Raw genomic sequence first — 26342 nt, forward strand, 5'->3', positions numbered from 1 at the left:
GTATAGCTAACCACTAGTCTGGTTTGTGTGTGTGTGTGTGTGTGTGTGTGTGTGTGTGTGTGTGTGTGTGTGTGTGTGTGTGTGTGTGTGAGTGTGTAAGAACCCTCTTTGTTTTGGCTCTCCAAGTGGCTGACACACAGCCAGACAGTGGCTCAGTGTGTATGTGTAAGAGAAACAGACACACAGGGAAAAAGAGATTAAGTGTGTGTGTGTGTGTGTGTGTGTGTGTGTGTGCGTGTGTGCGTGCGTGTGTGGCAAAATAGTTTCACCATCCTACTTTTTGCACTGTGAGATCTCTAAAGTCTACAAGCTTTATGTAATGTTGTGTTTGTGTTAACAACCTATTCTCATAAAGTGCGTATAAATAGCATGCAGTGTGAAAAGTCGTGCAATATCAGCCCAGTCTCCTGAAGATGCGTATATATAGCACGAAGTGTAAAACTCGTGCAATACATACGCCAAATTCCACTTTGGCGTGCATATGATACGCCAGTCCTTCCCATTCACTTAAACGGTGCATCTTTTTTTGTCGTTTTATTTATTGGTTTCTCAATTTTTTTGCTATTTTTGTACCATTTTCGCTTGGGTTTAGGGTTAGAACAACTTTTTGTTATATAAAAATGACATCCTAACCCAAACGCCAACTCTAACCCCAACTCCAAGCGACCATGGCTTAAATATGGACAAAAACATGGAGAAACCTGTATATTAAATAACCTCATTAAGCAAATTTAAAATCTAACCCTAAACCCAAGCGAAAATGGTTTAAAAAAACAGAAAAAAATTGAGAAACCAATAAATAAAACGACAAAAAAAGATGCACTGTTTAAGTGAATGGGAAGGACTTGCGTATCATATGCACGCCAAAGTGGAAATTGGCGTATGTATTGCAAGAGTTTTACACTTCGTGCTATTTATACGCATCCTCAGAAGACTGGGTAGTGCAATATATACCCCATATTCTTAATATGGTGCATCTTTTTATGTCATTTTATGTATTGGTTTTCAAAACCATTGTAGCTTGGGTTTGGGGTTAGATTTGGGATTTGCTTTAGGATATTATTTAATATATAGGTTTCTCCATGTTATTGTCTATCTTTAAATCATGGTCGCTTAGAGTTGGGGTTAGAATTGGGGTTTGGGTGTCATTTTATATAACAGAAAGTTGTTCTAACCCCAAACCCAAGTGACAATGGTAAAAAAACAATACATAAGACACAAAAAGATGTATTGCATGACTTTTCACAATGCGTGCAATTTATACGCAAATCATGAGAATGATTTTTTAGCATTGTTTAAAATGTTAACATACATAAAAGAAGCCAAGCTTATATAAAAAATATGTAATAAATAAATAATAATATTGAGGCTATTAATAGAATGCGCTTTGGCAGGCAACTCACAGACTCCGTGCGGGCAACCTAGTGCCCGCGGTCACCATGTTGGAGACCACTGGTTTATACTGTCTGTGAACCACATAAACACAGTAAGACTAACCAAATAACTATTTTATAACATCAGTGCACTGAGATAAACAGTGTATCCCTAAACCAGTGCTTCCCCATCCTGGTCCTCAAGGACCCCCTTCCAAAAAGTTTTTGATGTCTTCTTATTTAACACACCTCATTAACTCATCAGCTTGTTAGAGAGACATGAGGCTGATTAGTTGAATCAGGTGTTTTAAATTAGGAAACCTGTAAAACTTTTTGGAAGGGGGTCCTTGAGAACCAGGATTGGGAAGCACTGCCCTAAACCAATATGTATATTGCCCTTTTAGTGGTAATTTAATATCTAAAAATGTGAAAACAAGTTGAAAGTAGTCCTTAAAATAAACAAACAATAAAAATGAAGAAATGTTCAGAATGTTACAAAAGTTACAAATACATTTTCTGCAGTATTTTAGTAGTTTCTCACTTGAGAAAACAACTTGGTGGTCTAGCATTTCAGGAAACATCTCAACAAAATTATACAAGCTAAAAAATATGAATTCAGACATTTCCATTCCTCTTCATTCAAATCAACTGGACTGTGCTATCCACATTATCTAATTTATCACATCTTTTTTTTAAATGTAACAAAAAACGACTCAGGCAAACTTCAAACAAACTTAAGTGGGAACTTTCTGAAGTCTTCAAAGCTACGAAAATGCAAAATCTTAATAATAAAGTTTTTCTTCTAAAGCAGAAATGCCTTTTAAATTTTTCACAGTAAAGCTGAGAGGGTGTGTGTGTTGTCCTGCTCTGTCCTCTGTTCTCTCTCTGAGTAAACGTGACCTTTTGTGTCTGTTTTTTCCCTCTTGGCGAGACTGCAGTCTCAGAGCTTGTTCTGGATGAGAACCATCTCTGCTTTGAATTTCTGAGGAGAAAATTCAAACTCTTCTGAGTCAACCTCAAGCTTAATCATGTTTATTGATGTAAAGAAGACTTACGGTACATTCCTATATATTTATATTAGAATGATATAGACACCTTGTTTTTAGGATGTCTCGGATGTGGTCTTAATAGAGTTTGGTGAAAAATATACGAGTTTGTATGGAAATCTTTGATTTTGATTTGTGCCTTGGCGGCAGTTTCTAAAATGTAGAGCGTTGTTATAAAACTTGTGGGAAAGCACATGTGACGTGTGGGTTTTCTGGGATTTCCTTACTCAAATCAGAAAACACTTAAGCAAACTCTTTGAATCTCATTTCTGTGAACCAGTTGAATTGAAATATTGAATTTGTAATATTTAGGTCACGTTTATTTGTACAATAAAATGGAAAGACCCGTGTTATTTACAGAAAGTAGAGCTAATATCGATCCAGTGTGGGTTAAAGAGCAGCTAGTGTGGTTGAGACACATGTCAGAATGTCATAGCCCAAGGGTCAGTGATTAACACTGCTGTTATTCCCCTAGTGTCTCTCTCTCTCTCTCTCTCTCTCTCCCTCTCTCTCTCTCTCTCTCTCTCTCTCTGTCTGTCTTTGGGTGTGGACTGATATGTGTTTTACTGTCTAACTGACCCTATTTTATCTTTGTTTTGCAGTGACTCCTGCTTGGGTTTGATTGTCTGTCTGTTTGTTTATGTGTCTGCTTAACAATTCACGTCACAATTAACATTTACTTTAGTGTTTTGTTTAGAGCAAGGGTTTTCAAACTTTATGACGCCAAGCAAGAACCCCCTAATACGATGAACCTTTTGTAAGGGACACCCTACCTAAAATATATAGCTTTACAATCATGCCTTCAATAAGTCAGATAAAGAGGACTGTAATAAGAAAAACACATTAAAAGATATAAAGAAAATATATAAATGATTCTAAAAAGTATGTAGCAAGACATGAGTCTATGGTAAGAAGTCGTCTATGGTATGTGTGAAATATCCAAGTAAACGTGTATGAGAGAATGAACTCTGACCTATTTTATTAAGTGTGTGGATTTGTGCTGAGCAGACTTTTTCAATTACACACACACAGTTCTCTTCACACAGAATATAAACAGTCTCAACATGAATATAGTTGCTCATGCAATCCCTTACACACACAAAAACACTCTGTCCCTCTAAGCATGTGCGGAGACGGTCTCAAGTAGCTTTAAAGGCTTAATGAAGTCTTAAAGTTACACAAACACACACACACTAAAACCATGGCAACACTGTGTGCTTTGCCAAGAGTGCGGGTGTATGGCTGTGTTTCAGCAGGTGTGTGACCTAGATTGTGTTCAGGAGAGAGAGAGTAATGAAAGGACAGAGGCAGAGAGGAAAGTATTTGTGTGTGTGTATTTGATGTAAGCGCTTCCCAGAGTTTGATCACAACAGATCCAGATTTCAATCGTGGCTTGAATATGGTTTGTGAGAGTTATAAAACAGGCGAGTATGTTGACCGGAGGTTAGGCAGATGTTCTCTGAGTTTATGATTAGATTTGACTGTCTTTTTATGGCTTTTATGCAGCCTTTGTGCTTTTAGACTCCAGACACTTTTTTATTTTTATTCACCTTGCATAAGACACACAGTTGTATTGATCTTGTTGAGGATGTCCTGGACAATATATATATATATATATATATATATATATATATATATATATATATATATATATATATATGAAGAGTTTGGTTCCAAAACGCGATAAACACCATTTTTGGAAAAAATTAGTTACTGCCAAAATCAGTATTATATCAGGTTAGTGTTTAAAAGCAAATTAGGTTTAGGGTTAGGGTTAGGGTCTTAATTTTACGCAAAATCCAATATCCGCCGTGTTATTATGTCATCTTTTCTCCCTTTTTTCCCAAAACGCGATAAACGCCACTCCTCCTTTTTTACAGAATGCAACAAATCCGTTCAACAAATCACAGCACACCATTCCACGCAATGTAAAGTGCGTTGAGTTCACGCAATCTTAGTTTTCCTCGTCTACTTTGTACTTCGTGATCAACAAATAAACAAAAACAAAATAATACTTTAATGGCATTGATAAACCTGTGATGGTTTTCTGTGACGGGAAAGAAATGTAAGCCATCAACATCTAATAATTTACGCGAGAGGCACTCGGGAGACAGGTCCTTGTTCTCCCGACAACATCAAGCTTCTCATGTTAACACATTGGCCCCAGGGGATCTTATGAAAATCGAGCAGGAACAAAACATTTTACAGCTGATCGCTGTGAACAATGTTAAGCGACGACGTCAAGTATAACCGCAGCAATGACAGTGATCTTAATATGACATTAATATGAAGTGTTTTGATTAATGCCATTAATGTTTATTTTTTTAATTAATGTATATAGATGAATGCACATTTATACATTGATTGAATAGATTTATAGCATTTTGAAAAAAATCTTGTCATGGATTTATTGCATTTTGTGGAAAAAATAATTTGTTTTTATAATAAATCTTTGAAAATCAAGTTATGGATTTGAATTTTTTATGTTTTTATAACCTTAAGATGCTATATGAAAGTTTGTAAAAGAAAATAGTGTTTTTCATCTTGTCACTTTCTTGGTATAGAAAACAAGTTTATATATATATTTTATTATAAAAAATAAATCGTCATCTTTTTCTTACACATGAGCCTGTATTACTTTCTGTGATATTTTACACAGTGTTCCGTTTGATCTTTTTAATACAATGAATGCAGATGCTGATTCCTAGCATAGCTTGAATTTAGGGCTGAAATTATTCATTGTGTTACTTGATTAACTCGATTACAAATATTCATCGAAGCCTCGTTCAATTCCTATGACGCGCACTACACGCGCAGAGATCTGATTCACACGGACCGTTGTTCAATGTTCAGGAAGCACACCATAGCGCGTAATACCTTTTGAATTTAGTTGGCGCGATGGCGGAGATGTCCATAAACGGCAGAGAATGTCTAAAGTTTGGGATCATTACATTCTTATCATTACATTACATTCAGCATCTGAACCGAAAACATCCACTGCTGTTTCACCAAGCGTTGCTAAAACAAGGTAACATAGCCTAAGCCTATGTTCGCTGATTTTAATCCCATACTGTATTTGTCGCAATGTCCTTATGCAGTTTGACTATATATGATGTTCAGCTTTGATGTTTTTAAGTAGTAGATGTTTTCACGTTCAATTGAGAGTATAGCATTAAAAAAGATACCCTTAACAAGAAGAACACTTAAAAACCTTTCAGAGAAGCTACGATCAAGAATGGAAGAGGTTACAAAGTTATTTCAAAGACTCAGTTTAACAGTCTTCAGTTAGGCAAACAATCTACAAATAACGACTCTTTGGGACTGTTGCTACTCTACCAAGAAATGGGTGCCCAGTCAAAATGACACCAAGTGCACAACGAAGACTTATCAGTGAGGTAAAAAAAAAACAGAATGACTGCAAAAGATTTAAAGGCATCCTTGGAACTTGCTAACATCTCTGTTCATGAGTCTACCATACGTAAGTCTTTGAACAGCCACGGTGTCTATGGTGGATCACCACGGAGGTAGCTACTGCTCCTCTGAAAAACATTGCTGTGAGCCTGAAGTTTGCAAAAGAGCACCTTTGCAAACCCCAGTGCTACTGGGAAAATATTTTATGGACTGATGAAACAAAAGTTGAATTGTTTGGGAAAAATACTATGGCACACAAAGGGCACAGCTTACCAACATCAAAACATCATCCCAACAGTGAAGTATGGTCGAGGGAATATCATGATTTGGGCATGTTTTGCTGCCTCAGGACCTGGACCACTTGCCATCATCAAGGGGAAAATGAATTCCCAAGTTTAACAAAATATCCTACAGGATAATGTCAGGGTGGTGGGACAATGACCTTAAGCATTGAAGTAAATCCACCACAGACTTGCTTAAGAAAAACAAAAGGCACCGTTTATAGTCAAACCTCAAGAGATTGGTTCACACCAGACATCCTACAAATGTGTCTGAGTTGAACCGGTTTTGTAAAGGGGAATGGATTAAAATTCCTTCTGAACGATGTGCAGGTCTGATTCAGAACTACTGAAAGTGACTGCTGCCAAAGGAGGTTCAACAAGCTATAATCCAAGGGTTCACTTGCATTTACCTCCAGCAGTGTAAATGTTTAATGGGTGTTTTCAAAATAGACACAAGAAACTAGAATTATTTGTGTGTTGTCAGCTTATGCACATGGTGTTTGTCTATTGTTGTGACCTAGATGAAGATTAGATCCCTTTTTATGGGAAATCACTGTAGAAAACCAGTTAATTCTTACCGTGAATTACCGAATTCTTCCCGAGTTTTAGGCGTCAAATTCGCGTCTACCCCGCCTAGTTTGCCGCTTGAACATTTTGAGTTTACTCGCTTCATTCGTGGGTGAAATTCTAGTCATTGAGACATTCACGTGGAAATTTGCGTCATGGGAGGGGCTTCTGCGACTCTGCTCGCTTTCTGTCATAATGTCACTACTAGAGCAAGCTTCTGATTGGTTAACGTGGCGCATTTTTCCAACAAAGTTCACATTTTTCAACTCGCGCGCTTACCGCGGCAATGCACAATTCACGCCATTCGCGCGAACGAGGCGGAATCACGTCTAACGTGCCGTGGTAAACGCCTCATTCGCGCCACGAGGCCTCCAGACACGCGTCAACGCATCTTTACATTGACTTAACATTGAAATCACTCGCGCTTGACGCGTTTATCGTGGCTGGTGTGAACGCAGCATTAGGGGATCACGTACTTTTGCCACTGTATCTCCAATTCACCTTACTTGCCTGTTTTTGGCCTGTGGAAGGAAACCAGAGTACCCAGAGTAAACCCACGCAGACAAAAACATGCAAAATCCACACAGAAAGGACACCTGACCTAGCGGGGTCTCGAACCGGGGACCTTTTTGCTGTGAGGCAACAGTGCTACCCACTGACTCAATGTGCCACCCCACTTGGATTACTTAGAACTCATATGTATTACTTAAAGTTTAGTGATGCTTTATGGTGTTTATTGTCATTTTTGAAACTTAATTTTATCAGCTGAACATATGGATGTAATAAACAGTAAGATTACAATGCAGAATACATTCTATTTAGAAGAATATTAAACATGTCAGTTTGTCCTGTCTGCCTGATTCGATGAAGTGAATGTCAAAACCACAGTGCGGTAAACATGTGACAGTGCAGTGTGTGTTTTGTGTTCGAGTATGCGGATACAAGAGAGGTGGAGACAGAGAGTTTACACAGAGGAGTGTCTAAAAATAGCTTGCAAGCGTTCTGTTTGTCCCCTTACCCTCCAGCTTGTGGTTTATGGAGTCACTTGCAAACACACACACAACACTTGTGATTTGAGGTTTGCTGACTGACGTTTGCCTTCTTACAATTCTGTGCATGTGTATGATGAGGATTTCCTTTGTCTTCTATTGTTAATACTGATCCAGTTACATTTTCAAATCATTAAATCTAACCGTCACAGAAAACCTTTTAATTAGGACATGATTTTGTATGTTTATTAAAGGGTCCTTTCCACGTGGGAACCTTTTAAAGGCTTCTCGTAATGTAGGCCTTTTACAAAAACTTCACCCAAATACAGACTCATGCACATGCACAATAATACTGCGCCCACATTTAGATAAGGTTTCACTTCTGGATACCTCAGAGACATGAAAACCGTTGTGTTGCATTACACACATCAACACACATTCACACTTGAGCATAAGCACACACAAACACGCACACAGACAGCCAGACAAGGAAACTTTTAGTGTGCTAGCCTAGTAGTTATATAAATAGAAACCATGCATATAAAAGGACTTGATCAATGATAGTTTGTCTAACCCACATAAGGAAATCTATACACACACACATACAGTATGTACACAAATACAAACACACATACATGGGTTAATCCTGCCGTGTGGTGTTACATAATATGAATTTACAGTATGTCTTTATAAGCCAAGTACTTACATTTGTACACATGGGTTCTCACCTTTTTTTGGTGGTAACCCTCTCTACATTGAACACATTCATTTATGAGATAAATTCAAACATTTTTACAAAACCTGCTACATGCACACAAACAGGTATTGTGTCTAGTTATTGAAAATTATATCATTGTATTATACATTTCATATTATTGCTTCCCTATGATGAATTGCTCAATTGTTATCTTACCAAATTTCCAAAAATAACAAATAATTCTTGGAACTTTACACACTCAGCTGCTACAGACAGGAGTCATCGATCGCTTTTCTATTTGCTATTATGATAACATCTGATGAATTAAGTAGACTGTCCGTAAGCCGCTAAACTGATACGATATTTATCTTGCAGAGATTCCAACCTCTGATTGGTCAGTCATGTATGGGAGGCGTGTCAGTGGTGGAGTTTATCTCTGACAGACAGCTGGAATTCTACACAGAAAAGGAGGAACTCCAGCAATTCGAGGTGTGTACCCAACGGATTAGTTTTCACTCAGAGTCATTGTGTTGGAATGTTATTTATACTGTATTTATACTCTGTATGTGTAACTGTATTATTGAGTTTGTGTATACAGTTAATGCATTTTGATAAAGTACATTATTACAGTGCATTTATATAGCTGTCGATGGATTTGTCTTATGCTTTAGATTAGAGAGCTATAATCTGCCAATCAATTTCAACATTGACCGTTTAACAATAGATGACTAGTTAATGAACTGTAAATCAGCTAAGAAGCTATAAATCGCTGTTATGGACTATATTGATGTCAGCACTGTTGCGATTTGTCTCGAAAGTTTATGCTTTAATGACATGTAAGGCAGTGCACACCAATACAATTTTTTTCACATTGCATTTGTGTTACTCTGAGAAGTGTGATGTATTTTGACATTTGCAGTTAATAATGGTTTAATTAGTCCATGTGTTTGTAGAGCAGATGAGTGAATACGGCAGCCTTTAGGAATTCACATCCCTTAATGTGTGTTTAAGACTGAAACTGAGAAAACACAGACATGTTACTAATTGATCCCATAGCAATGAAAAGTTAAACTATTTGAATAATGAGATTTATATTAGCAAAACAGTAGCCTGACGTTGTCATACTCAATTCTAGTCAGAATTTGAGTCTGATACCGCTCCATTGAGCTATAATTATGAGGCGTGTCTCAACCGAAAAATGCCTCTGCACTCAATTGGATAGACCTACGACCAATCAGAGCAACGGAGTGTGTGACGTACGTTACGTCTTTTACAGCCTGACCGAACTGCTAGTTACTTCGCTACAATGACACTAACATTGTGATTATACTGAGTTAGCAAATGAACATCAACACCTATTATGTTTACAACATTTCGTTTATCACAACATGAAGTATTTACTAAGTCATAGAGTAAGACTATCTCTTACCATTTGTACGTTAGGTGAACTTCATCCACGACAATACCCATTACGTTGGCTTGAAAATATTGGAGCCTAGCATGTCCCTCCAATTATTCAGCAACCACGATTCCGGGCTTCCGAAAAGAAGCTGGCAACGACCGCTAATTATATCCATCTCGTCGTGCACGCAGAGTTGCATCGCCGTGATAACGTTAGCCATTTCAGTTGCGACCAACTTTTGCCGAATAGGAAGGACGGCAAAAACATCAACAAATGCCCTGCTCGCGTTTCTCTGTTCCTCTTTTAAAATCAATGCTCTGTCGATATCTTTTAGAACAGACTCAATGTCAGAATCCACACATCTGAATTCTACAGCGGCAGCCATTCAACACACGCGCTCTTTGGTGACGTGGTTCATTACGTTACTGTTGATTATCTGTCCATCATCGTATAAAGCCCGCCCTGACAATTTGATTGGTTCGACCAGCATTTGTCTGAGCATAGTAGCTCCTCAACGGAGAAACGCCAGACCGATCTTCCCGTCTTCACATTCTTGTGGGCGGGGCTAAGATCGGCTGGCACCCAGGCTAGCAAAACAGCTCAGTCAATTTAATTGTGGATTTTTGTTGTTTTTTGGTGTGTTGTGAATGTTGATTGTGTTGAATAGGTTCTCTAATGTAAGAGTTTTAGCAGTGGAGTATGTTTTAAAGATTATGAATGGTTTGGGTGTGGTGTAATGTGTCTACTTGTAAATGCAACTTTGTGTACTATCAATGCTTATTTTTGGGCTCCTAGAGCAAAATGTTGATTCTCCCTCGTTCGTAAGTGGCTTAAATGCATCTGCTACAGTACATGTATTAGCTGTAGAGTATTGGAGTTATGAAGCATGAGTATGCTGGATAATGGGCGTGTTTGACACGTTTTGGAATTGATGTATGTTAAGTGTGTCTGTTGTAAAGTATGTTCTGGGTAATTAGCTATAGACACACACTCTTCACTCTTTACATTCTGCCACAGGCTGTGTTTGTTTATCATAATCACATAGAGCAATCATGTAATTTAGTGCAGGAGTAGACACAGTGACACATAGGACTGCGGAAAACTGTTTACATTCACTGTGAGCTACACACATACATACACCGCTGCATCATTTTATCACTCCCAGCCTCTGATGCCTGTGGATGGATGATAAAAGAGATCCTGTCTTTCATCTGTGTGTGTGTGTGTGTGTGTGTGTGTGTGTGTGTGTGTGTGTGTGTGTGTGTGTGTGTGTGTGTGTGTGTGTGTGTGTGTGTGTGTGTGTGTGTGTGTATGGGTGGGGGGACTGTGAGAAAAACACTAAGCAGAGGGTGGGAAAACATTAGAGACAGAGAGACAGAGAGACAGAGAGACATAGAGAGAGAGAGAGAGAGAGAGAGAGAGAGAGAGAGAGAGAGAGAGAGAAAGAAAGAAAGAAAGAGTGTCTGGGTAAAGCGCTGGCACATGACACTGATGTGTTCTGAATGCTGCACTTCTGTAAACCCTGTGTGAGGAACAGCCTCAAAACCCAAACCACAACTTTGATTCCATGTTTTGGACTGTTCTATTCTAGTAAATTCTATTCTATTTTTTCTATTCTGTTCTGTTCTGTTTTGTTTTGTTCTGGTCTGTCGTGTTCTATTCTATTCTATTCTATTCTATTTTTTATTCTATTCTATTTTTTCTATTCTATTCTATTCTGTTCTGTTCTGTTCTGTTCTGGTCTGTCGTGTTCTATTGTAATCTATTCTATTTTTTCTATTCTGTTCTGTTCTGTTTTGTTCTGGTCTGTCGTGTTCTATATTCTATTCTATTCTATTCTATTCTATTCTATTCTATTCTATTCTATTCTGTTTTGTTCTGTTCTGTTTTGTTCTGGTCTGTCGTGTTCTATTGTATTCTATTCTATTTTTTTATTCTGTTCTGTTCTGTTTTGTTTTGTTCTGGTCTGTCGTGTTCTGGTCTGTCGTGTTCTGGTCTGTCGTGTTCTATTCTATTCTATTCTATTTTATTCTATTTTTTTATTCTAGTCTATTCTATTCTATTCTGTTCTGTTTTTTTCTATTCTGTTCTGTTCTGTTCTGTTCTGTTTTGTTCTCGTCTGTCGTGTTCTACACTCAAAAAAATGATTAATTGGATTAACTCAATAAAATTGTGGGCAGGATTTCCATCCAATATGAATGTGTACCCCTAACTCATAAAAAACTGCTTTACACAACAAAAATATATTGAGTTAGTCCAACTCAATTTAAAGTAAATGGCAATACTCAATTAGTTGCCTCAACTCAATTTAGTGTAGTCTGAATAACTCAATTTAGCATAGTTTGAGTAACACAATGTAGTGTAGTCTAAGTAACTCAATTCTGTTATTTTATATAAAACGTTTTTATATCATACTCATTAGCATAAGCACATGTTAGCATGCTAATAATAATAACATATGATACTTTGGATGAGCATGTGAGAAGAGACTGATCTCCAAACAGGCATTGACACAGTTAGTGCTCATTGAGAGATATATGTCACATCCACAACCTAACCACAAGCGACACTCTTCTGCACGGTGGTAACCAAACAATTTGAAAAAATATAACACAAACGCTTCTAAACCAATAAGATAAACGGACATCAAACACTATTAAGTCTTTCTCTTTACCTAAAAATGCATAAAATAACTCAAATTAACAAAATTACTCTCCAAAAGCAGTTGCATGCAAAGCATGCTGGGAAATTATTTTTCCAGAACCCAAACTCAAACTAATTGTGTTAATGCAATTAAAATGAAATCAATAAATTATAGTACATATTCTTTTTGTGTTAGACTAATTAAATATATATACTTTTTGCTCTTAATGAGGTATTTTTAATTAATTGAACACAATTGTAATGTGTCATTTCTAAGAAGGGCTTGAATCATTTTTTTGAGTGTATTCTATTCTATTCTATTCTATTCTATTCTATTCTATTCTATTCTATTCATTTTTTATTCTACTCTATTCTATTCTATTCTATTCTATTTTTTCTAGTCTGTTCTGTTCTGTTTTGTTTTGTTCTGGGCTGCGTTCTCCGAAACTACCTTAACGCTATGTCGTTCTTACGTTGTACCTTAAGCTGTAATACGTGTTTTCCGAAACATTCTTAGTTACGTATATCACTTCTGTAAGTCGTTCGTTCGGAAGGTTGGTCTGAAGCACTCTTAGCTATACCTTATCCCACATGACTCCACTAGGGACCATCACTTTCATAAAAGCTTACATTGCAGTCTAACTAAATATTTGTAAAAAAAAAAAAAAAAAGTTGCAATACACTCCGTGTTTAATTAGGCAAATATTTTTATATTTAAAAAATAAAACATTCACATACAGTAATTAGACATCACTGATGGTTGTTAGATTTGTAATTATGCTTTCCAAAGGCACATCAGCTGCGAACTATTAAATGCTACAGGCTTAAGAAACTATTTAAAAAATATATTTTGGGTGATGGAGTTGGTGAAACTGCAGCTATACAGCGAATGCTACTATTTCATTTGTGCATTTCATATCCGTTAAATCTAAGTCTACCGGCAAGTATTTTAGCTGCATAAATAAATCGTGTAAAATAAAAAATAAAAAACTAATTAGGATTGTTAATGTTAATTCGACTTTGCATCGAAGTTTTTTTTAATGTTTTATAACTTGGCAACTGCATGCCATATTCTTTATAAACATTCAAAATAAACTGCGTACTTGCTTGTATAGTCTTCTAAGGTTAACACAATTTCCACATAAAAAATAATCAAAGCTAAAATCTAAAGTAATCATAATATATATTTATTTATTAAATATTATATATATATTTTATATGTTATATTTGAGGTAGACAGACAGGCTCCAGAAATGCGTCTATTAAGCTTTATCCGCATTGTAACGACGCTGCTTGCGCATCCACTGTCCAAGCACAATAAACACGTGAACTAATGAACAACAACAGGTTATTTTTATATATTTTAAGTGTAATGCACAACCAAGTACTTGCACGACCCACTTTATTCCCCTGTGCAACGCACTTATTGGGAACCCCTAATATAAATGATCCTTTCAAGTGAAGGCATAGCGGAAGAATTGGAGCAGTTTAAACATGATAGTTGTGGGTTTTGCACGGGTTTGATATAAAGTATAGAAGGTTGAATTTAGTTGTTTGCAATTTGAAATATTTTTAACAGATATTTCTAATTAATTTAACTTGAACTATTTCTAAAATGTTTCTTTAATAAAGAACACAGCTATCTCATAACGCAGCGAAATCTATTACATAAAGTGAATAATTGATTGTCGAGCAATCGATATCAACCTGTTCAGCACCTCCACCATGGACAGCACCCACTAAGGTCGAACTTAAGAAGGTTTACCTTAAGCAACATCCTAAGGAATAGTTCGGAGAACACACGTAGGAAAGGTATACCTGTAGTTAAGGTGTACCTTTTGGGTCTTCGTAGCGCGCTAAGAGAGAACGTTATCGGAGAACGCACCCCTGGTCTGTCGTGTTCTATTCTATTCTATTCATTTTTTTATTCTATTCTATTCTATTCTATTCTATTCTATTCTATTCTATTCTATTCTATTCTATTCTATTTTTTATTCTATTCTATTCTATTCTATTTTGTCTATTCTGTTCTGTTCTGTTTTGTTCTGGTCTGTCGTGTTCTATATTCTATTCTATTCTATTTTTTTCTATTCTATTCTACTCTGTTCTATTTTTTTCTATTCTGTTCTGTTCTGTTTTATTCTGTTCAATTCTGTTCTGTCGTATTCTATTCTATTCAATTTTTTCTATTCTATTATGTTCTGTTCTGTTTTGTTCTGTTCTGTTTTGTTCCGTTCTGTCATGTTCTATTCTATTCTATTCTATTCTATTTGGGTTTTGTTTTGTTTTTTTGTTTTGTTTTGTTTTGTTTTGTTTTGTTTTGTGTTTTGTTTTGTTTTGTTTTGTTTTGTTTTGTTTTGTTTTGTTTTGTTTTGTTTTGTTTTGGTTTGGTTTGGTTTGGTTTGGTTTGGTTTGGTTTGTCATGTTCTATGCTATTCTCTTTTATTCTATTCACAATTCTGTTCTTTTCTGCTGTTTTCTATTCTATTCTATTCTATTCTATTCTATTCTATTCTATTTTTTCTATTCTATTCTATTTTGTTCGGTTTTGTTTTGTTCTGTTCTGTTTTGTTCTGTTCTGACATATTCTATTCTATTCTGCTCTGTTCTGTTCTGATCTTTTCTGTTCTATTCTATTCTATTATGTTCTGTTTTGTTCTGTTCTGTTTTGTTCCGTTCTGTCATGTTCTATTCTATTTTCTCTATTTTGTTTTGTCTTGTCTTGTCTTGTCTTGTCTTGTCTTGTCTTGTCTTGTTTTGTTTTGTTTTGTTTTGTTCTATTCTATTTTATTTTATTCTATTTACACATTTTGTTTTTTCTACTCTACTGCACTGCTGTGCAATGTGATGACACATTTTTTTTTATTCAACTTTATTTTATTCTTCACAGCACTTTATTGATCTGCACGCTGTTCTCATTTATAGCTGTATTCTTTTTTCTATTTACTATACTGTGTTTCTCTCCACTGCTTTATATTTCTGAGTGTTAAGCTCTGAGACGTGAGTGAATTACTGAGCAGGCTGTGTGTGTGTGTGTGTGTGTGTGTGTGTGTGTATGTGTCTGAGAGAGAGAGAGAGAGAGAGAGAGAGAGAGATAAAGATAGAAGGAAAGTAAGAGAGATGTATCAGAGAAAATGGAGCATGGACAGATCACAGTGTGTATTTATTGCTGTTTCCCTGACAACTCCAAGCTGTGTTTTTACTTAGTACATTAAGAGGCCAGTGGTGTGTGTGCGTGTATCTGTGTGTGTGCGTGTGCGTGTGCGTGTGTGTGTGTGTGTCTACTTAACTATATTTTGTAGACAAATTTGTACTCAAAGTGAGCAAAACCTATATTTAGGGACGTTGGTAAAAACGCTATAAAAATATATGAAATAAATTGTTGTAAAGTTTATTGTTAGTGTTGTTTATGGTTAGTTTTAGAGTGTGAGTTAAGCTTAATATTCATAATAACTAGTGTTATACAAAAACAATAGAAATCTATGGAATGTCCTCATTTAGATAGACAAGTAAGCATGCTGTGTGTGGTTAGGGAAGGGTTAAGCACTGCTGACCTGTTTAGCTGAAACGGGAACAGTGCAGCTGTTTTAAGGAAGCGACAAACATTGTATTTATGTATGTGTGTTTGTTTTTCTGTATGGCAGATATAGACTGAAGTAAGTGCGAGAGGGAGGGAGGTTTACTAAAGGGAAAAGCAGGCAGAGTGGTTTCCATTAGGTTGTGTGGAACACTTTCCCATTTGAGGCTGTGGTGAGAAAGACGCTCGGCTGTGAGTCAGCCACCCTTAAGTCTGGAGACACACTCACTCACTCACTCAAACACAAACATTCTTCACTGTGTGTGTGTGTGTGTGTGTTTGTGTGTGTGTGTGTGTGTGTGTGGGTGTGTGTGTGTGTGCGCGCCTGCTTTCCATCTCACACATTTACTACACATACACATTTACTAAAGGTACATTTTCGCTATTTTTTACTCTAACCTTTGGCTTCTGTAATTTAGATTTCTTGCACAATCTGTCCCGGACTTTCTTTTTGCTCACGCACTCTCTGACTTCAATAAAGCTTTGTTGAATGTTTTTAGCTCAATTAGTTAATTAATTAGTTCATGTTAGTGATGGTTGTAACAGAAGATATTCATATCCATCAGATTAGATGACTTAATTGGTCCACTGAAAAGGATTGTTTAAAAATCAGACTAATCCGATAGGAATGAAGCTTTATACAGGTGTGTACATTGTATCAGTGAGGAATATTACTGTTTTTTTCTGGTATGGATCTGATTAATCATCTATCTACATATTTGAATTGATATATAAGAATACCAATATTCATGGTTTTGTAGTTTTTAAACAATAACACTCTACTCCCTCTCTTCTTTACATTAAATTTTGTTTTGTAAAAGTGGAATCTGCTTTAAAGATGTTGTGGTGCATTTTGTCAGTGATATATTGCTTAAGAAAAAGGCACACCTCTTTCTCACTCTCTCTTTCTCTGATCTAGTGCTCTCAGTTCTTCTGTTACTGAAGGACAGATCTTTAGACTCCTGCATTGATTTTTATGAGCGCTCTCTATTTCTTTTTCTCTGCATCTGTCTGTGTCTGTTCTCTTTTACTCTCTCTCCTCTGTTTGTCATTATCTCATCCACTTCATCACCCTCCCTCTACACGTCCCTCTCTCCCGCTCTCAATCAACCTTCTCTCTTTCATAACATGCACATCTCTCTCTTTTTCTCTCCCTCTGCTCTCAAATTTAAATTCAATGAAGCACTTTTCAGCATCATCTATTTCTAACCCTCTGTATCACTCCCCTCTATTTCCCTTCCTTTTTCATTTACTCTAGGTGTGTGTGCGTGTGTGTGTGTGTGTGTGTGTGTGTGTGTGTACGCGCGCACGCGCGCGCGTGGTTGTTTGGTTTGTGTACACGGCACGCCGTAGGAAAGAGCACAAGATTGTTTGTTCTCTCTTTACACTCTTCAGCACTGATTTTCTTCTCTGTACACACACAGACATGAGCGGCTACAAACACACTCGCTCATCCATTTCAATAATCTTTCTTTCTGTCTCTCTCTCTCTCTCTCTCTCTCTCTCTCTTCCTGATGCAATAGTTGGATCAGTCTTGCACATGTTGCCGTAGTGATGCTTTGGCTGTGCGCTATACTGAGGTCATCTCACTCTTTCATATGACTCTATCAGCCCATCCTGTCTGTTTCTCTCACCTCTCACGTCCTGTAGACCGCAGAAATGAGAATTACGCAGACAGCTGAGAGAAATGATCAAACAGAGCACTGATCGAAACGCTAGCCATCAACACTAAACCACAGCTACCAAGCAAACCCAACCATGCATTTCCTTTTTTCATACTTGGTACATTAGTATTAAATTTTCTAATTTCTGCTTTAAAGAGTAATTCTTACCATTACATTCTATATAGCTATGAGTTAAAGGCCACCAATTATCCGATTCATGATTTTACATTTCCATTGATCAATCAACTTGGTCCTCTGGATCAGATTCGGCTCATATTGATAAGGTTGTAAAGACGATATTAACTCCTGTCAGCATTACATTGAAATAGGTGCTCTTCAATTAGTTTGTTAAGTTTGTTAATGCAGATGTTACAAATGTAACTATAAAGTATCATCATGTTTTCTATATTGGATAGAAATATTGGATATACCTTTTTAGTATTCCATTAGCTGGATGATAACATGTAAAAGCATTCGCAATGTATTTATTTAACACTATGCATGTGATGTTTTTTCAAATCAAACAGAATATTCAGCAGGAAATAATGACTTGATTTAGTGTCTTCGAATTTGATTGAATCATTATCTCTTTCCCCGCCATTGACGAGTTATCTCGTCAATTAAGAAAAAACATTTGCATAAAAAAGTGTGTTCCTGATGAATTTTTATGTGAATTTTCTGTAATACCGTGATTATGCAGACCCAATTTTTGACAAAACTGAAGCCAAAACGTTATTAACTAAATTTAAACTCTGTGTATGTTTTGAAAATTGTTCTGAATTTGATCTCTAACAAAATTCCTTCACAAAAAAATAGAATAATTTGAGCTTTTTTAAAGAAAAATACCCATATTTAATAGTTTATAAGCAGAGAAAAAATATAGATAGGATGAAAACGTTGTTTTCCTCATTTTGTTTGTTTATTTATTGTTTGTTTCAAAGTAAAGGGTCTGTTCTTTTTATTTGATATATTTGTATGTTTCTATATTTTTAGAAGAAAATTTTCCTGGAAGGCATTTTGTGAAACTTTTGTGAAAATTACGAAAAATGCTGGCGGGCAACTTTTCAAAAAAGGGCTGGCGGAGAATGAGTTAATATTGGAATATGTTATTACTTGACAATATTATTTCCCACCCATATGGCTTACGCTTACATCAGATAAAGTCTTACATCAGATGCATCCTTTTTTTTTTAGAGACAATTTTTACATTTGATACCAGTAAATATTCTTAATTTTTATTTTATTTTGTAACTTACTTTTATTTAACTTACCATTTCATTTCAAGTTGTCATGTAGATAGACATTCAAGTCTGTGTAAGTCCAATGATAAATGTGTTTTCAGTTCATCACACCACAGAAAAATGTGATATTAACCACCCACCCAGCCAAATTTGAATAACAAAAAATATATTTTGAAGGCCAAGTGAATAAAACCTTGGAAAAATAGGCAGGATTCTCTGCTCTCAAACATTAGGGTAATGTCCGCTGTCGTTAATCAAATTACTAGTCTTCTTCACTAGATGTCACCCTCTTTTTTCCTTGCGCAATGTAACCAAGGAGCGAGAGGCGAGCCTGTCATTCTTTCATTCAGTGCTTAAAATAGCAGTTTTAGGTGCTTCATCAACGTTGATGCCACCTTCACATAAAAAGCAATTTAGATTTCGCAAGCAAGACGACAACGATAGTGTTGTGGCTTTTAATTTTTTGTTATTAATTACCAACTTATAAACTTATGTTCACTGTTATTTTTTATTAATATAGTATTTGTATTAAATCTATAATCATTGAGTTGAATCGAGAATCGAGTATAAAAACCGACCCGAGAACTGGAATCGAAAATTGAATCGATTTGATAGCTTGCGAATCGAAATTGAATCGATCTGGAACATCTAAATCGATACCCAACCCTATTTATAGTGTGTTTAGAAACAATTGTCGAAAATTGCTTTACCTGGTCTTTAATGTAAATAGGTCTGGGCACTCACTGGGTTTAAATACAAAATCGTTAGCATTTATAGACTATTTGTTTACATTTCAAAATGTAAGACCAAACTCAAATAACACCAACAACAAACAGAATAATAAATTACATTTAAAATGATCTCATTTTCTGAATGTCACATTAATTTTGTCTTGAGGTGTGGCACACGTCCTCTGTGTGTATGTGTTTCTGTAGGTCAGCTTAGGTATTTGTGCTCTGCAGGGCTTGTTTGTGTTTGTGAGATAATGAGACTGTGCAGACTGTTGTATATTATGTATGAGGGACATGCAGCGTTGTTGTCTTAGTAAAGTTCAGCCTGTATGTGTGTGTGTTTGTCTTTGATTGACTGATTGACTGATTGAGCAAACTTCAGATTGTTTGGAGAACTAAAAGCAAGAAAACCAGCCCACCAATCAAAGGAAGCGGTGGCATAATGCACCAATTAACTCTAATTAACCTTACCATCATCTTATGCTCGATTTGCCTTTCAACCTGCCCACATAGCCATCTTTCCAATCGCACCTCCCTCACCCCCGACTTATTATCTTCACTCTCATTCCTCCCTCTTTCATCGGCCAGTTAAGCAGAGCTCTGTATCTATGTGTGTTTGTCAGAGAGAGAAATAAAGTGTGAGGTGAGAGAGGTTCAGAAACAGCACGGAGAGAGAGAGAGAGAGAATGTTTGTGTGAGCAAGACAAGAAAGACAGTCTGAGGCTGAGAGAGAGAGAGAAAGATCAAAACCTGCCTGTGGGTAAATGAATAAATCATGTCTTCCCTTCGTCCTAAGAACTGAAGCACAGATGAGTAATACACACACACACACACACACACACACTCTCCCGCCCGCTCTCAAGCAGTCTGCTTACACACACACACACACACACACACACACACACACACACACTGCCTTATGTTTGCTATGCAAGGGCAGATAGTAATCAGAGATGGGCGCACTCTCTCTCTCTCTCTCTCTCTCTCTCTCTCTCTCTCTCTCTCTCTCTCTCTCTCTCTCTCTCACACACACACACACACACACACACACACACACACACACACACACACACACACACACACACACACACACACACACACACTGATATTATTAGACACCTTTAACACATACACGCACACAGGCACGTGAATTGCACCTACAAATCTGGACAGCATCAGGTGTTTTTCTCCGTCTGCTGTAGTCTATTTTATTAATGTTAATGACAGTTTATGACTGTCTTGTTCAGTCACTTAACATATTATGTAAATATATATACTTAGTTTTTTGATATCAATTTATTTTATTTTCAATATACATTTTGGATGCATCAGTATAATAATTATGGCTGATACCAATAGTCATCTTTTTTACATTACACTTGACTCATAGTATAATTACATATTAGTACAAGCAGTATAAACATAAAGAAGCTTGTAAAATATATAAAACATGGTATTATAGATTGTTTATGGCCAATGTAAATATAACTGTAGAATAACGGTTATAACTTTGACAAAATTAACAAACTTTGTGCAAATGCATATCTATACATTTCAAGCAAGGTTTTTGTGCAGACCTTATATGCATTGTTGTTGGTCTTATTAAGGGTGCGACAGTTACCTTTGCTTTTAAATTTTAAAGTGAATGTATTCTAATTAACATAGCTTGTTATATAGGCCTACTTGTTGACAGCTTAACCCCTGGTTTCAAAGAAAAGGCTTAAGGCTAGTCCTAGACTTAGATACATGTTCGAGTTGTCTCAACTGAAAATAACTTGCCCTGACAGATCTTAAAATAAGCCAGCGCAATTGATTTGTCTGAAGATACACACCAGTAACATTTTTTATAAGGCATGTTTATTAAAGATATTTAAACGTCTTAATTTAACAATGTGCATTCTGACACATTTATTATAGGCGAAAGCTCATGTTGTAAGTGTTCAGGTACTTGCTTACATTACATGTTAAGCCTAAAGCTAAAATTTTACTTGCTTTTTTGAAATAGTAGCTGGCCTATATGGGATTTTTGCCACTGTGAAAAGTTGGCCGATGGGCAATAACTTAGAAGTAGACACAATGCTAAAAATAGACAAATTACAGACACCAAAACATTATAACGTACACTCACCTAAAGGATTATTAGCAGCGGCGGTTCTAGACAAATTTCACTAGGGGGGCCAAGGAGGGGCCAGTGTTTTACCAGAGGGGCACATAAAAAATAGCAAGAAATTATATTTAAAGATAATAGGGGTGGTTACAGGAATTAGTTTAAGACATGACTAGGCCTTATAGTTTAATAAGGAAATATAACTAGTTTTAACAAACATGCCTTACTAAATGCATTACTTGTGTGCATTTTGAAGCAAAACAAAAGGCACTGGTGTATTTTAAGTTATGGCATTGCAAGTTGTTTTCAGTTTGGACAGCTCTTACATTTATTTTAGTCTAGGACTAGTCTAATCCCTTTCCCGGAAACTGCCCCGGAAACTTTATTTTACTTTACAATCATATAAATATGTATTTAATACAAGAGTGAGTGCAGGTGCAAAAGGTGAGCTTGGCTCTTTTCTAAAGACCCCCAACTGATAATCATGCGAGCCTACTCAATGAACTTTATGAAATGCAAACTTTTATAAAGACAAACGTTTGTTTTAGTTTACATATAAACACACATTGCTAGACAGTTAGGGACCACAATCTAATCAGTATTTAAAATAATATTTATTTTAAATTGTAAACATTTTTATATGTAACATTTAATTAAATTCCTCCAATCGTATGCACGTATATGTAAGAGCATAATTACAGCGCTTTTTACAATGTGTAAACTTTAAAAAGTTAGCGAGACGTTGGTTTTACCGGTTGTTGAACAGCTGTGAATGATCACCGCGCTTAAGCAGCCACGTCACAGGAGAACAAGTGAACAGTGTCCCAATGTCAAGTCAGCTAGAGTCCTTACCAGTGCCTAAACCTGCATACACATTCACAACATCGGGAGATTGGGAACAAATTCGCCGAGCATCACCCGCAGCCGGCTACAGTGATTGGGAGCGCCGCTCTAATTTGCCCGTGTAGACGTTGCGTCGCATTAGTTCCGCTTTTGGCGCTCGCGTGTAAAATCAAAATAATTTATACTTTTTTATTTGGTCAGCACGGGGTGGCCACAGGGGTGGCCAGGGACATGTCTGCAGAGGCACGGGCCACCCTTGGCCTCCGTGTAGAACCGCCACTGATTATTAGGAACACCTGTTCAATTTCTCATTAATGCAATTATCTAATCAACCAATCACATGGCAGTTGCTTCAAAGCATTTAGGGGTGTGATCCTGGTCAAGATAATCTCCTGAACTCCAAACTGAATGTCAGAATAGGAAAGAAAGGTGATTTAAGTAATTTTGAGCGTGGCATTATTGTTGATGCCAGACGGGCCAATCTCGGTATTTCACAATCTGCTCAGTTACTGGGATTTTCACGCACAACCATTTCTAGGGTTTACAAAGAATGGTGTAAAAAGGGAAAAACATCCAGTATGCGGCAGTCCTGTGGGCCATCCTTGTTGATGCTAGAGGTCAGAGGGGAATGGGCCAACTGATTCAAGCTGATTGGACAGCATCTTTGACTGAAATAACCACTCGTTACAACCGAGGTATGCAGCAAAGCATTTGTGAAGCCACACCATGCACAACCTTGAGGCGGATGGGCTACAACAGCAGAAGACCCCACCGGGTACCACTTATCTCCACTACAAATAGGAAAAGAGGCTACAGTTTGCACAAGCTCACCAAAATTGCACAGTCGAAGACTGGAAAAATGTTGCCTGGTCTGATGAGTCTCGATTTCTGTTGAGAAATTTAAATGGTTGAGTCAGAACTGGTGTAAACAGAATGAGAACATGGATCCATCCTGCATTGTTACCACTGTGCAGGCTGGTGGTGGTGGTGGTGTAATGGTTCGGGGGAAGTTTTCTTGGCACACTTTAGGCCCCTTAGTGCCAGTTGGGCATCCTTTAAATGCCACAGGCTACCTGAGCATTGTTTCTGACCAGATGTCCATCTCTTTAAAACCGCAATGTACCCATCCTCTGATGGCTACTTCCAGCAGGATAATGCACCATGCCACAAAGCTCGAATCATTTCAAATTGCTAAAGAATGCTTTCAGCACCTTGTTGAATCAATGCCACGTAGAATTAAGGCAGTTCTGAAGGCAAAAGGGGTTCAAACACAGTATTAGTATTGTGTTTCTAATAATCCTTTAGGTGAGTGTCATATACCTTTCAAACCTGGCATAGAAAACTAAAATATTAAAAGGTAAGCCATGATATTTAAAGGGCCAGTACTGTGAATTAAAAAAGCTAATATTGGCAGAAACTTATGTGGACAGTCACGGATACATAGTGCATCTCTAATATAAAAGACACAAAAAAGACCTTTATCCTTTATCTGGATAAAGGCTAGAGTCACTTTTATCAGACTGTAGTTTTGTCAATCTCTCTGCACCTGAGTGTGTGTGTGTGTGTGTGTGTGTGTGTGTGTGTGTGTGTGTGTGTGTGTGTGTGCGTGCGTGCGTGCGTGCGTGCGTGCGTGTGAGGGGGATGATGACACAGACTCTGGGGTCAGCTGTATATGACTCACACAGGAGAAATTGGACTCAGGCTGTAGAGTAGCCAGATGAAGACTGATGGGGAGAGGGAGAGAGAGAGAGATGATAGCAGTGATTGGATTTGACTGCTTTTTCAACCACAAAACAGATCCATGCAAGTCTTTTCCTTTAGCCACTATTCTCAATTTAAAGGCCTCTATTGGAACAATTTCCAAAGCAATAACAACGACAAGATTATGAATGACTGAATCTCTTAATCCTGTATGTATAGTTTTAATGAACAATATATAATTCAAATCATCTTATATAAAACTTTCTGTTTATAATGAATGCATAACAGTAGCAATAATCTTCCTTCTTCTCTGCACTTAGAGTCACATTAATTGAGAAGCTAATAGTGTTACAGATCTCACTATAATGAAGAAGGAGATCAATCATAATCCTGTGAAAAACATTTTAAGATGTAAATGCCAAAGAGAGAGAAAGAGACTGAGAATGTGTGTGTAGGGAGTATGTTTATATGTGTTACGACTCATGCTGTCGGCAGGGTGCCAGATAGATGTGTGAATAGTAAAGACAGAGATGTTTTCCAAAATGATATTTTTTATTGTTTCTGGTGGTTATGCGATGTGTGTGTATGTTATAGGCAGAGGTTTTGGGAGTTCAGCAAGAGTTCGGCTTAAACATCCCTCTTACGCTACTGTTACGTAATTTCCAGTCCTCTGTGCATGTGTGTGTGTGTTTGTGTGGTGAGCGTGTGTGTCTATTGTGTGGATAGATGAGTAATAGTGCGTGTATGTGTGTGTGTGTATATGCGTGTACGCTGTCTCTTCCAGACTTCCCTCCTCTGTCTGAAGCTGTCTGATATGCATCTGTTGCTTTCCATCATCTTTATCTTTTCTACATGTTTTTATTTTTTTGTGGGTTTTGACTGATCATAGCAGAGATATTCTTTAAAAAGGCAAGAAACAACTAAAGTTCCCACTAGCTCATCTCTAATTCCTGATGTGTTGTTGTGCTATTAAAGGAAGAGGTGGACATTGGAAATCCAGCAGTGAGAGATGATCCGTCTCTGCAGGAAAAGGTCCAGGCCTGGCTCAGACAGAGACATTTCCAGAACACTCTTCGGAAAGGTATTCAGTCCCCTAATCTGGATGCTTAAGTGGAGAGATCTGTGTTGAAATATTATGATTGAGTGTTTGTTAATGCAGTATGTTCTGTGTTAGTGTTAAATGATAAGGATGATTATACTTTATGTTTAGATATATTTGAAGAGTTTGGTTCCAAAACGCAATAAATCCATTTTGACAAATTTTGGTAAAAACGTGTTTTCTATACCAAGAAAGTGACAGGATAAAAACCACTATTTTCTGTTACAAACTTTCACATAGCAGCTTTAGGTTATAAAAACATGAAAACTTCAAATCCATAATTTGATTTTCAAATATTTATTATAAAAACAGATTATTTTTCTGTAAAATGCAATAAATCCACGACAAGTTTTTTTTCAAAATGCTATAAATCTATTGAATTAATATAAAAAAGTGCATTCGTCTTTGCCATGTTACATTCATTAAGTTGACTAGTGGTATACACTAGTGGTATAATAAACATTAATGGCATTAATTAGAACATTAATTTTCTTTGTCATATTAATAACACTGTCATTGTTGCTGTCACCCTTGGGACGTTGTCGCTGAATTTTTTGACAGTGATCAGCTGTAAAATGTTTTGGTCCTGCTCGATTTTTGTTGATTTCACGTAAAATAATGGAAAGTTTAATAAGCAGAGAAGGAGGACTGGCGTTTGTCGCGTTTTGGGAAAAAGGGAGAGAAAAAATGACAGAATAACACGGCGGATATTGGATTTTGCGAAAAATTTTGAATTCACTTTTTAATACTGACCCGATACAATACTGACTTTGGTCATAACTATTTTTTTTAATGCTGTTTATCGCATTTTGGAACCATCTCTTAATTTAATTATTCTTAAGTCATCATTAGTGAAAAGAAAAAACAATATTCAACTTTATGCCATTCTGACATTCTTCAGTGTTTATAGTCAAGCAAGCAAGTATTACTGCATTAATATAGAATTCATTTTTCTTAGGTTTTAACTATG

At 36.7% G+C, this 26342-nt stretch overlaps 1 protein-coding gene across 1 annotated transcript in view; it reads left to right on the forward strand.

Moving 5' to 3' along the window:
- LOC129417278 (probable JmjC domain-containing histone demethylation protein 2C) overlaps nt 1-26342 on the forward strand; it is a 57518-nt gene that overhangs the window by 17369 nt on the left and 13807 nt on the right. Inside the window, exons 3-4 of the mRNA XM_055171833.2 lie at nt 8740-8853; nt 25249-25354. Of these exons, the coding sequence (XP_055027808.2) occupies nt 8740-8853; nt 25249-25354 (220 nt within the window). The remainder of the gene's footprint in view (nt 1-8739; nt 8854-25248; nt 25355-26342) is intronic.

The sequence above is a fragment of the Misgurnus anguillicaudatus genome, chromosome 7, assembly GCF_027580225.2.
Source record: "Misgurnus anguillicaudatus chromosome 7, ASM2758022v2, whole genome shotgun sequence".
In the NCBI taxonomy this organism is placed as follows: Eukaryota; Metazoa; Chordata; class Actinopteri; order Cypriniformes; family Cobitidae; genus Misgurnus; species Misgurnus anguillicaudatus.